Here is an 11,874-nt window from a genome sequence, read left to right on the forward strand (position 1 = left end):
TATATTTTTTTTTTTTTTTTTAAGGTCTGGATATTTCTCAGTGGTAGAACACCCCTAGATTCAATCCCAGGTACTGCAAAAACAAACAAACAAACAAATATCTGAGGAGATGGTTATGTTTACCCTGATTTAAGCATCACACCATGTATATGTATCAAAATATCACATGGTATCCCATAAATGTGTACAATTTTTATGTTTTTTATGTCAGTTAAATTTTTTTTAATAAAAACAAAGAAAAAGGCTTAAGTTCTGCTGGACCAATCCTACATATGTATCTGCAAGAATAAAAGTAATGTATATAATTTCCAATTTTTTTCTACTCTGTATTTTCTTTTTTGTTGTTGTTGCTACTGGGGATTGAGCTCTGGGTCACTTTACCACTGAGCTACATCCACAGTCCTTTTATTTTTTATTTTGAGATAGGATCTCGCTGAGCTGCTGAGGCTCAAATTTGAGATTCTCCTGCCTCAGCCTCCTGAGTTGCTGGGATTACAGATGTGCCCAGGTTTTACTCTATATTTCTCAGAGCTTTTTCCATGCTAAAACACAAAGTTCTCATTCTTTATTTTGTACTATATGTGGTATTTTAGAAATGGACATAGCACAGCTAACCAGTCCCCTACTAATGGTTACTTACGTTACTACAACAAACTTCCTTATATGTGCCTTCTAATTATTTATGCCATTATGACATCTTTTTATATCAACTCATAAAGAGCTGTCTTCTTTTTGACAGCCATAGAGAATTCCAGTCTAAGAAAATGAACTATATAAACCATTCTCTGATGATGGATGGTAGGTTGTTTTTTACTTTTCACTCTAATAAATAATGACCTTTTTGGTCATTACAATTTTTAAGGTACATATTTTTTTTAAAAAAATTTATAGACCATCTACAGACCAGTGGAGAAAATGAGGACGCAGAGAAACCTCATTTGATAGGAAAGGAAACCAGGCCCTTCTGCAAGATTGTAGTTGCTGCATAACAGCCAAAGTATGGAGCTGATTTAGAGACAACAAAAGAGAGATACTGAAGCTGATGCGGTGATGCACGCCTGTAATCCCAGCAGCTGTAATCCCAGAGGTTGAGGCAGGAGGATTGGAAGTTCAAAGCTAGCCTCAGCAATGGCAAGGCACTAAGCAACTTAGTGAGACCCTGTCTCTAAATAAAATACAAAATAAGGCTGGGGATGTGGCTCAATGGTTGAGTGCTTTTGAGTTCAATCCCTGGTAACAACAACAAAAAAAAAAGATACTGAGATTCTGTCATGGAACCTTTAGAGAATTGCTGGAAGCTACAGTTCCTAGGAGAAATATGTCTATCACTTGTATATCTCAACAGTCTTGTGATAAACAAATCCCTTCCCTATCACCATCATGGATACATCCTTAGCAGCATTATCAAGCAGTGCCTTCCCTTCCCCAGCTACAGGATGAGCCAATACCTAAACCAAGACAGTGAGATTTAAGTCCTGACTTTGGCTAAGGCTATTTGGAGAGAGGCCCTTCCTCAATCCTGTGTTGCTTAGCTATAAAGATAAAAATCTAGAGAACACAGCAGATCTTCTAGAACCCTTGATTGAGCTCCTGGATCCAGACATGCCTGAAGCCAGTGTCATGAACCAATAAATTCCACTTTATGCTTTCAGTCAGTGCGAGTTGGATTTCTGCCACCTCTATCAGAAAAGCTCTTTTTCGTTCACCCTCACTCCAAAAGAAAATGAAGCCATTCAATCAATCAATCCATCAGCATTTATTGAAAATCTGGTCCATGCTGAGTCCTGAACTGGGTAATGATGGGGACAGTAAAGCGATCATCATAAAACTTGTCCCTCCCCTCATGGCAATCCTAGTCTATCAGAGCTTCAACAGATAATTAAATAACAGCAGGAATCGCAATACACCCACTGGGAGAAGTTCGGGAGCTACAGGGGCGGCCTCTGTGAGCGGGTGGGCGTGGTCAGGGAAGTCCTGGAGGACGGGACCTTTAAGTTGACACCTAAAAATGGGTCAGGAATCAGCCTGGTGATGTGAGGCCAAGGGCAAAGGGCAAGGGCCCACAAACCCAGAGGTTTGGAGGACACACCTAGGGTCAGCAGGGCTTAGAAACCTGGAAAAGAGTCTTGGGATTGGAAGAGGGGAGGGGTGAGGTGGCCATGGAGGCCCCAGCTGGAGGAGGCGGGAGCAGCAGGTTGGGGACACCGAGGTGCGCAGGTGGCCTCTCCTTGTTCCTCAGAGCGTCGTGTAGAAGTACATGGCTATCAGCATCACAGGGAGCTGGTGGGGAGGCAGTGAGGTGGGGGTGCCCCGCCGACACCCCCGTCCCCCCAGCCCGTGGGCTCCCGCCGCTCACCGTCCACATCAGGATCGCAAAGCCGAACCACGAGATGCCCCAGGTGTAGCTGTCGATGGCGTGGCCAATGTGCTCAAAGCAGCCCTGGGCAGGGGGACAGAGGGACTTGACAAGGTGCCCCCGGAGGCTGGCAGCTGAAGGACAGCCATTGTGCACCCTTGGAGAAGTCACTTCTGTCCCTGAGTCTTGGTGTCCCCACCTGGGCCATAGGATCACGGTGGTATCTACCTTCCAGGCAGGTTTTGGGGAACAGGGAGGGGACTTTGATCCCAGATCCTGTGCAAATAAGTTCCCCCCTGATGGTGGCCCTGAAGTACCAGCCCAAGGTGATTTTGTATGAACCCCACTTTTCATGCTGCCCACAGGTCCCAAGAGTTTGAAACCCATCTTTAGGTTTAGTCTGGTTCTGACACCTGCCCATTTAGAGATGGGGCTGAGTCGGGCCAGAGCGCCACACCAGCGTCACCTTCATGTAGATCCCCGTCCCAGCCTGGCAGCAGCCAAGAACAAAGGCTCAGGGTGTATGCCCTGGAGTCAGAGCTGAAGTGGGGGGCCAACTCTGCCATTTTTCCACGGTGGGGCCTGAGTATTATTCTGGCCCACTGAGCCTCGGTTTTCCCATCTGTGAAGTGGCAATCTGGAGAGCAGCCACAGAATCTCACAACGTGATGCTTCTAAGTGCTCTGCAGGCAGCTGGGGCTTGAGAAATGGCTGTCCTGTTCTGACCCTGGTAATGACTGGCACCCGGGCTCCCCAGTCCCTGATCCAGGACATGCCATTGTAGGGTCCCAGGCAGCCAAAAGCAGTCAGTGGGACCAGTTCTCTTCTTAGTCTACCCGTCTCTGTCCTGGTCTTGAGGTAGTTAAAGCACCTCATTGGTTCCCGACTGCCTGAAATCCATTCCCAGCTCACTAGTGACCTCTCAGTTTTATCTTCCGTAAAATGGGGTAATTGTAATCTTTACCTCATAAGGTTGTCGTGAGGATTAAATAAGTCTGAGAGCCCTTGGAAGATTGTTTTGTACAAAGGAAAGGCTTGGGAAATGTGGGTCGTTACTGATGTTGGGCTGCGGTTCTTGTCGTTACTCTCATTTCTGGACAACCTGAGACAAGTTGCAGGTGCCGGGTCTGGGTCAGTCAGATCCCGTGTGCTTCCTGATGATTTGCAGAGAGAGTTGGGACAACGGGGGAGAGAGGAGAGAAAGAGGACGCCAGAGAGGGGAGGAGAACAGATTGTGGGAAAGAAAGAATAAGAAGCAGAGAGGCTGCCAGGCTCTGGGGTTCTCGCCTCTAATCCCAGCAACTCAGGAGGCTGAGGCAGGAGGATCACAAGTTCAAGGCCAACCCAAGCAACTTAGCCAGTCCCCCGATCTCAAATAAAATAAAAAGGGCTGGGCGGGTAGCTCAGTGGTGGAGTGCCTCTGGATTCTATCCCTGGTACAGAAGGGGAGTGGTGGGAGGGAGCAGAGACCAGAAAAGGATGGTGAGACAGGTACAGCAAAGGGAAGGGACATACCTTGGTGAACAGGTAGTCTACATGTCCTAAGCGGCAGCCATTTTCGTTGACGGGGATGAAGTTTCCCGTCCGGCGGCAGCACAACGGAGGCCAGGGGAACACCACCTCTGGAGTGGCCGCCCTGAAGGCTGATGTGTAGTTCACCCAGTCCATGGGGCCAGATGTGCCACAGCATTCTTGCTGGAGAGAAAATTGGGGATGAGGCAGACTGGGACTCAGAGAGGACAACCACTTGCCTGAGGTCACACAGCAGGGAGAGGCAAGCTTGGCCTTTGCCTCAGTGGGACTCAACTTGACTGTGTCTTGGGGATCAATGTGTGTGTGTGTGTGTGTGTAAGGATCACTGGTATTTGTTCCAGAGCCAGGAGACTGAAGGGAGATTTGGATCAAACACAAATTCATGACTTATTTTAAATTCTTTTGTCAGTACCTCACAAGTGCACTTGCCTCGCACTTGTGAGGTACTGGGTTGGAGCCTCAGCACCATGTTAAAAATAAAATAAAATAAAGATATTGTGTCCATCTTTAAAAAAAATCTTTAAAAAAAACCCTCAAAATATTTAACACAAAAAAACCCCACAAAAAACAAAACCCAATAAATAAATGTGCTAAGGTACTGAACAGACAGAAGAAATGCAATCGATCAACAAACATATGAAAAAATGTTCATCATCTATAGCAATTAGAGAAATTCAAATCAAAACTTCTCTAAGACTTCATCTCACTCCAGTCAGAATGGCATTTATCAAGAATACAAGCAATAATAAGTGTTGGTGAGGATGTGGGTAAAAGGCACACTCATACACTGCTGGTGGGACTTCAAATTGGTGCAACCATTATGAAAGCAGTATGGAGATTCCTCAGAAAACTTGGAATGGACTCACCATTTGACCCAGCTATCCCACTCCTCGGTTTGTACCCAAAGGACTTAAAATCAGCATAATACAGTGATGCAGCCATAGCAATGTCTATAGCAGCTCAATTCCCAATAGCTAAAGTATGAAAACAAGCGAGATGCAGTTCAACAGATGACTGGATAAAGAAAATGTGGTATGTATACACAGTGGAATATTACTCAGTTATAAGTAAGAATGAAATTATGGCATTTTCAGGTAAATGGAGCTAGAGAATATCATGCTAAGTGAAATAAGCCAACCCTCTCCAAAAAAAAAAAAAAAAAAAGACCAAACGTTTTCTCTAATAAGACAATGCTGATCCATAATTGGGGGTTGAGTAAGAAAGAATGAAGGAAATTTGGGTTGTGCAGAGAGGAGTGAGAGGAGGCGAGGGGAGGGGTGTGGGGATGGGAAGGACAGTGGAATGAAATAGACATTATCACCCTATATACATGTATGATGACACTACTGGTGTGACTCTGCACCAAGCACAGCCAGAGGAATGAGAAGTTGTGCTCCATTTGTGTACAAGTGTCAACATGCATTCTGTCATGTATAACTAATTAGAGCAAATTTTAAAATTTTAAAAAACTCAAAGTTAGTGCTCAATTAATGACTGTTCTCATTGTTATTATCATCATCGTTATGGAGACAATATGGATTTAGGTTGCCAGGTTCACATCCCAGCTCTGCCACTTACCAACCTGGCCAAGTGACATTCCTTTTCTGGGCCTGTTTACTCTCTGCAAGAGCAAAGCCGTCCCCTGGTAGTGATCCCGGGAATGGATGTCTCTGAAGCACTCATTCATCTACCCGTGGACATGACCATGACCGGAGCCCTGTCCACAGAGGCCAGGCCCGCTGGGGGCCCACCTCGCCCACCTCAATCATGATGCGATCCCAAAGGCGGGTCAGTTCCTGGCCCTGGTCGGAGTCTGCACTGTAGAAGGTGAGCATCTGCTTGGTGATGAGGGACGGGTTGGACACCATCTGCGGGGGACACGGGAGAGCGGGAGCCAGCGGGGCTGGGTGGGGTCAGGGCGCCCCCCACCCTCCCGCCCCGCGCTGCGCGTCCGGGGCGGCTCACGTAGTCGCGGTGGGTGTAGGAGGTGATGCAGGAGGCGCACTCGAAGAGGTAGACGAGGAGCATGAGCACCAGGTACTGCGGAGACCAGGGGGGACAGTCAGTCCGGCAGCCTGGCCGCCAGGCCACGGCCCTTGAGGGACTGGTCCTTGGGTAGAAAGGGCATTTGGGGCTGTGGGGTAGCTCAGTGGCAGTTGTGTGAGACCCTGCTCCGTCCCCAGCACTGCAGATGGGGAGGGGGAAGAAACAGGATTTCTAAAAACCAGTGTCAATGGCCACATCAGTGATGGGCGGGCCGGAGCTTACTGTGCAAGTCCTTCAGCTTTTCTGCACATTTAAACTATTCTACAATGAAATAGTAAGGGAAATGAATAAGTATCAATGTACAGTGTATTCCCCAAAGTTAACTACTGGCTTGGAATAAGTAAGATAAATGTCTAGTAGGAAAAGAAAGAAGAAAGAAAGGAAGGAAGGAAGGAAGGAAGGGAGGGAGGGAGGGAGGGAGGGAAAGAAAGAAAGAAAGAAAGGAAGGAAGGAAGGAAGGAAGGAAGGAAGGAAGGAAGGAAGGAAGGAAGGAAGGAAGGAAGGAAAGAAAAGAAAAGAAAGAAAGAAAGAAAGAAAGAAAGAAAGAAAGAAGCCGAGTGCTGTGGTGCACACCTGTAATCCCAGAGGCTCTGGAGGCTGAGGCAGGAGAATCACGAGTTCAAAGCCAGCCTCAGCAAAGGTCAGGCGCTAAGCAACTCAGTGAGACCCTGTCTCTAAATACAAAACAGGGCTGGGGATGTGGCTCAGTGGTTGAGTGTCCCTGAGTTCAATCCCTGGAAACCCCCTCCCCATTAAATTAAATTTATAAAAAACATTTAAAAATAAAAAGGGCTGGAGATGTGGTTCTGTGGTTAAGCACCCATCAATTCAATCCATGGTACAAAAACAAATAAATAAACAAACAAATAAATAAAAGTATATTATAAAGACAACCAGAGACATTTATTGAAGCATAGATGGGTAGTGGAAAGTAGGAAGGAATTAGGGTCAATTGTGCAGTGTGTACCAATGTCATAAAGTGGGAGGGGGATCCCAACAGTTGGTGTTTCGTGAAAATCCTTCTCCTGCCCTCAGCCCTCACCCTTAAGGCAATAGGACATTGGGTGCTGATGTACCAGCTCCATTGCTGAGAAATGGGACGATATCACATAACACCCTTCTGCTTTCAGACAGTGTCCCTATCACATAGAGAAATGTGCACTCAGATATTTACAGGTAAGTGACTCTGCGTCTAGAAAGTGCTTCAAAATACCCCAGGAAGAAAACATGTGGCCAGGTGGAGGGCGGGTGGAGGAGACAGTGTGGCGCCTGTTGCTCTTGGGGAAACAGGTGAGGGGTTCACGGGGCTCCAAAGGCCATTCCCTCTCTCTGTTTGAAATTTCCCAAAATAAAATTTTTTTTCAATTCTGTTTTAGTTAATAACAAACTGAAGGGGAGCCAGACACAGACACAAATGTATTTTTTAACCGGTTTGGTGAACTTTTAGGACGTGGATTAAATTGTTATGCTAGAAAGTTAAATATAGGATAAGAAAAAAAAAGAGGAAAGAAAGGGAGGGAGAGGAGGAGGAAGGAGGAGGAAGATGATGAGTCCATTTTACTCAGGATAATACCACAGTCCCACGAGGTCCAGCCAACTGGGCATCTTCTCAGGCTGCTCCCTGTCCCCCTGCCTGTCTGCCCACTGGCTCCCCAGCTTCCTCCCTCCTGGGCCATGGCCCCAGGTCCCTGTACCCCAGCCCCCTCTGGCCTCAGAACCTTTGCTCATGCTGTTCCTCCCTTGGAATGCTCTCCCTCTAAATGCTCCCTGGCTCACTCCCCTGCCCCCTCCAGAGCTTTGCTTTCTCTGACTGTGAGGCCTTGCCTTCCCTTTCCCCTTGGTGGAGGGCCTTTATGTTTTGCTCAGTACTGTACCCACAGTGCCTAGTGGCGGCTTAGCACGTGCTTCCTGCTCAAGAAACACTCGTTGACTGAGGAAGTGGCTGCTCCTGAGGCTCCAGAAGACCCTGTGCCGTAGAGGAAGCGCAGCCCCCAGGGCCTGCATGGGGATCCCTACCCTCCCAATACCTGGGGCTCTCAGTCTCTCCATCTGGTAAAGGGATTGGAAAGCATGTACGTCCCAGCGCTTCTGGGCGGCTGCAGAGAGCTGATTTTCCAAACTGCTCGTTCTAACGTCAGGCCCAGGAGCAGCTCTTGGCAAGTGTGCGTTATTGTTGGCAGAAATTCACCAGCTGCACCGCTCAGGCTTAAACCGACTGTGCCACCAACTGGCTGTGTGAGCCTGCATAAGTGACTTCACCTCTCTGAGCCACAGCTTCTATTTCTGTCAAGTAGGGTCATAGTGATGATGACATAAGGATGACAACAAGGATGACAGTGTCTCTTGTGGAGCTTGAGGAATGAATGATCTAATCCATCTGAGTCATTTAGCGCCTGGCTCGAGGGGTGGCTCATTACGTTGGGGTTCCGATCCTAGCCCTGCTGCTATGGCCACCTTGCTGTCCAGCTCCCCTGTTTTCTTCCCACAGTGGGGGTCACAGGGAGCCTGGTCTGGGGGACAGGACAACTAACGCCAGAGCAACTCTGAATGAGACACCATGAAGAGTCCCCGTAGGGGCCGTGGTGGTGGCAGTTGTGCTAATTCAGCGACGGTGCTCTCCACAACATCTGTCCCAGCTCCACCCCACTCCTGGGGTCTTACCGTGAGGATCATGGACCGCCGGCGGCAGAGTGCTGCTCCCACACCCAAACTGGCCACCACGAAGAAGGAGAAGCCGCAGAAGATGGCAATCCAGGCCCCAGCGAAGACGTCATCCTTGCCCGAGACGCCCATCAGTGGGTACACCCGGTACTGGTCAGCTGTCACCCATACCGTCTCAGCAAACAGAGCCAGGCCTGACAGCTGGACAGGGCGGCTGGTGAGGAAGGTCTGCCCAGGGCTGGCGGCCCAGCTGCCCTCTGGGTCAAGTGGGTACACGGTAAGAGTGGCAAAGCCCTGGTCCCCCGTGAGCAGGGATGAGACTGGGTGGAGGCCAGGAGGCGAGGGAGGGCCTAGCCAGCCCCCGCCCAGCCCCCGCATCCCAGCTGCCAGTTCCTTCAAGGGTAAAGATGCCACTTGTGAAGCCCGGAGCACATGACTGGCACAGACAAGATGCCAGCCCGTGCTGTTATTCCCGGGGAGGGGAATTCATGCCCTAAAAATGCAACACTCTGCTGTGACCCAGGCCTTGTGCAGCTATACTTTATGATAAGCGCTATTGTCACCAGCTGTAGTGTCCTATGGTTGTTTGGTCATGCAAATAGTGACCCTGTGTGCCCAGCTCTATTCTAAGCACAGAATTCAAGAACTCATGCTATCCTCACAGCATTCCTGATTCCTCTCCATTTTACTGATGAGAAAACTGAGGTCCAGAGAGGTTCTGTCACTGGTCCCGGGTCTCAACCAGAAGGTGGCAGAGCTGGGATCTGAACCCAGGCTGTCTGGCTCTGGAGCAAGCAGGTATATTTAAAGACAATGTCAATGAAAAGGCATTATTATGGTTTGGGGTGCAGCTCTGTGCTTGAGCGCTTGCCTAGCATGCCTGAAGCCCTGGGTCCTGTCTCCGGCACCAAAAAGGAAAAAAATAGACATTATTCATTTTGGTGGGCCTCCTGTGCCAAGCAGTTACTTGATCATGGTAGCTAGCGTTTGCTGAGTGCTTTTTTCTCTGAGTTGAGGGCCGTACATGGACTCATCTCTACAACAGTAATCCATACATACAACAAAGACACAATCTATCCATAAGGAGGAGGAGGCACAGAGAAGTCAGGTTGCTCCCTTGAGGTCACGTAGCTAGGGAGAGGCAGAGGTGGGTTTGGACCAAGTTGCTCTGACTTGAGACTAAACACAGGTCAACTGGAGAGTCCCGGGCCCTCAGCCTCCACCCCAGGCTCAGGGTTCCCCCCACCACACACCCACTTGGCTTCCCAACACTGGGGCTTGGCTCACCAGAATAATGATGTTGCCCACGACCAACAGCCCCACCACAACCGGAGATCCCTTCTCCCCGTCTGCTGCTGCAGAAGCCATAGTCCTGTATGACATGGGCAGAGATGAGGCCAGGAAGGGAGGGAGGGAGCAGGGCTCCCCATCTCCATCCCACACCCAGAGGCCTCAGGGCTACCAGAGGATGCCCTGCTCTCTGCAGGGGCGCAGGCTGGTACCCATGTGCCCAGCCCCCACAACCCTGGCAGTGAGCCCTTTTGCAGCAGAGAAAGCCTCGGTTCAGGCAGGGCAGTCACTGGCTAGAACTCAGCACTGGCCCTCACAGACCTCCCCCCTCCAGGCTCCCCCTGCCCAGTCCAGACTCCCAGGGTCCCCACCTCACCTTCTCTGCCCAAAGCCTCTCTGGTCAGCCCCACCCACAGCAGCTCCCTATATATGCTCAGGCCCCTCCTCGGGCCAGTCTCCAAAGAATGGAGGAGAGTTCTGGAGGAGGAGACAAGAACCCAGAGGGCAGACCAGGATGGGAGAACAGATTTTATGAGCTCCCGCCATGCAAGTGATTTATAGACCTGACATTCTAGATTGCGCTGATATCCGGCCACCTGGACAGGGTGATGTGCCCATGGCCGCTGGTTCCCAGGCTGCAGTAGGGGAGGAGGGAAGGTTGGGGGGCAGGGGAGGACACACCCTGATATCCCAGGACATGGGCTTTCTTGGGAGCCTGAACCAGCTTCTTGTCAGGGCCATCTGAGAATCCTGAATCTCAGAACTGCCTCCTCTCCTCTGGGTGAACTTGGGCAGGTGGCTTCACTTCTGTCAGTCAGGAGCCCAGGTGGAGACCCAGGCAAGGACCCAGGGACCCCCAGCTCCTATCCTGGCAGACAGGAGAGGAGGACAGAGCCAGACCAAGGCAGGGTGATGGAGGCTAGGAGGATGGGGAAAAGGTGGAAGGCATGCTTAGGAGGCTGATTATAGAGGCCGTGGCTGAGGAGAGGATGATGAGTGAGAGGAGTGTAAGAGGGGAAAGAGGAGTGTGTCAAAAGAAAGGAGGGGAGCACACTGAAGGGGCTTAGTGGGAGAAAAGCAGCCCTCCCCCAACACACACTCACACAACCATAGCTAGAGGTTTCCTGGGGTTGTGGAATCAAAGACATCTAGGAATGGCACACCAGCAATTCCAGGAGGCTGAGGCAGGAGGATTGCAAATTCAAGGCCAGCCTCAGCCACTTAATGAGACCCTGTCTCAAAATTAAAAAAATGTAAAGGGGCCAGGGTTGTAGCTTAGCCTGAGCTCCAGCCTAGTATGGGTGAGGCCCTGGGTTCAATCCCCAGCCCCGGGGTTGGGGCTGGTTGGGAGGGGGAAGAGATCTAGAATCAAATCCTAGTTCTGCCTCCTCCGTGGCGTGCACATCTGCAAAATGGGTGCTCTCAGACCACGTGCACGGGCGGCGGTGGGAATTGAGCGAAGGCACCTCTGCGAGGGATAAATGCGACAAGTGACCGCACCACGCCTCACGGCAGCGCTTCCCAGAGCCCCATGGTCTCTCCTATGGCGCCCTCTAGTGGCTCAGGGCAGATCCCGCAGGCGAAAACGAGGGCTTGGGGCCTCCGGACCTTCCCCAGAATTTCTCAGCCCCGATGCCAGGGCATTTGGGTTTTCTCTGAGTCTACGCTTCCCCGTTGCATGCGAACAAATATACAATTCCAATGTCAAGACTCAGAGACTTAGTGAGACCTTGGCTCAAAATGAAAAGGGCTGGGGACAGAGCTCAATGGTAGAACGCTTTGGGGTTCAAGTCCCTGTGCCAAGAAAAACAAAAACCCAAAACAACAACAAAATAAAAAGAAGACACTGGCTTGGTTATTAAAGCATGAGATGTTTTCTAGTTAGAATGGTTAATTTGGTATGTCAATCCACTTTATAGATTTAAACTAGTTTTTCTCTTTTTTAAAGATTTTTTTTTTTTTTTTTTTTTTTTTTTTTTTTTTTTTTT

The 11,874-nt window shown here is 49.6% G+C and overlaps 1 protein-coding gene across 2 annotated transcripts; it reads right to left on the bottom strand.

Annotated features, from left to right (window-relative positions):
* Positions 1–1,756: 1,756 nt before the first annotated feature.
* Upk1a (uroplakin 1A) lies at positions 1,757–8,991 on the bottom strand. Of its 2 annotated transcripts, XM_015497198.2 has the most exons (6): positions 8,597–8,991; positions 5,855–5,929; positions 5,650–5,757; positions 3,872–4,051; positions 2,357–2,440; positions 2,089–2,280 (listed from the first exon to the last, which is right to left on the bottom strand). In XM_015497198.2, the coding sequence occupies exons 1-6, from the start codon at positions 8,972–8,974 to the stop codon at positions 2,236–2,238; spliced, it is 870 nt and encodes a 289-aa protein (XP_015352684.2). In that variant the 5' UTR covers positions 8,975–8,991; the 3' UTR covers positions 2,089–2,235. The 2 variants fall into 2 exon arrangements, with proteins under 2 accessions (XP_015352683.2, XP_015352684.2); XM_015497197.2 differs by having other exon boundaries at positions 1,757–2,440.
* Between the last annotated feature and the right edge of the window lie 2,883 nt (positions 8,992–11,874).

Source organism: Marmota marmota, unplaced genomic scaffold, assembly GCF_001458135.2.
Source record: "Marmota marmota marmota unplaced genomic scaffold, marMar, whole genome shotgun sequence".
NCBI classification, from domain to species: Eukaryota; Metazoa; Chordata; class Mammalia; order Rodentia; family Sciuridae; genus Marmota; species Marmota marmota.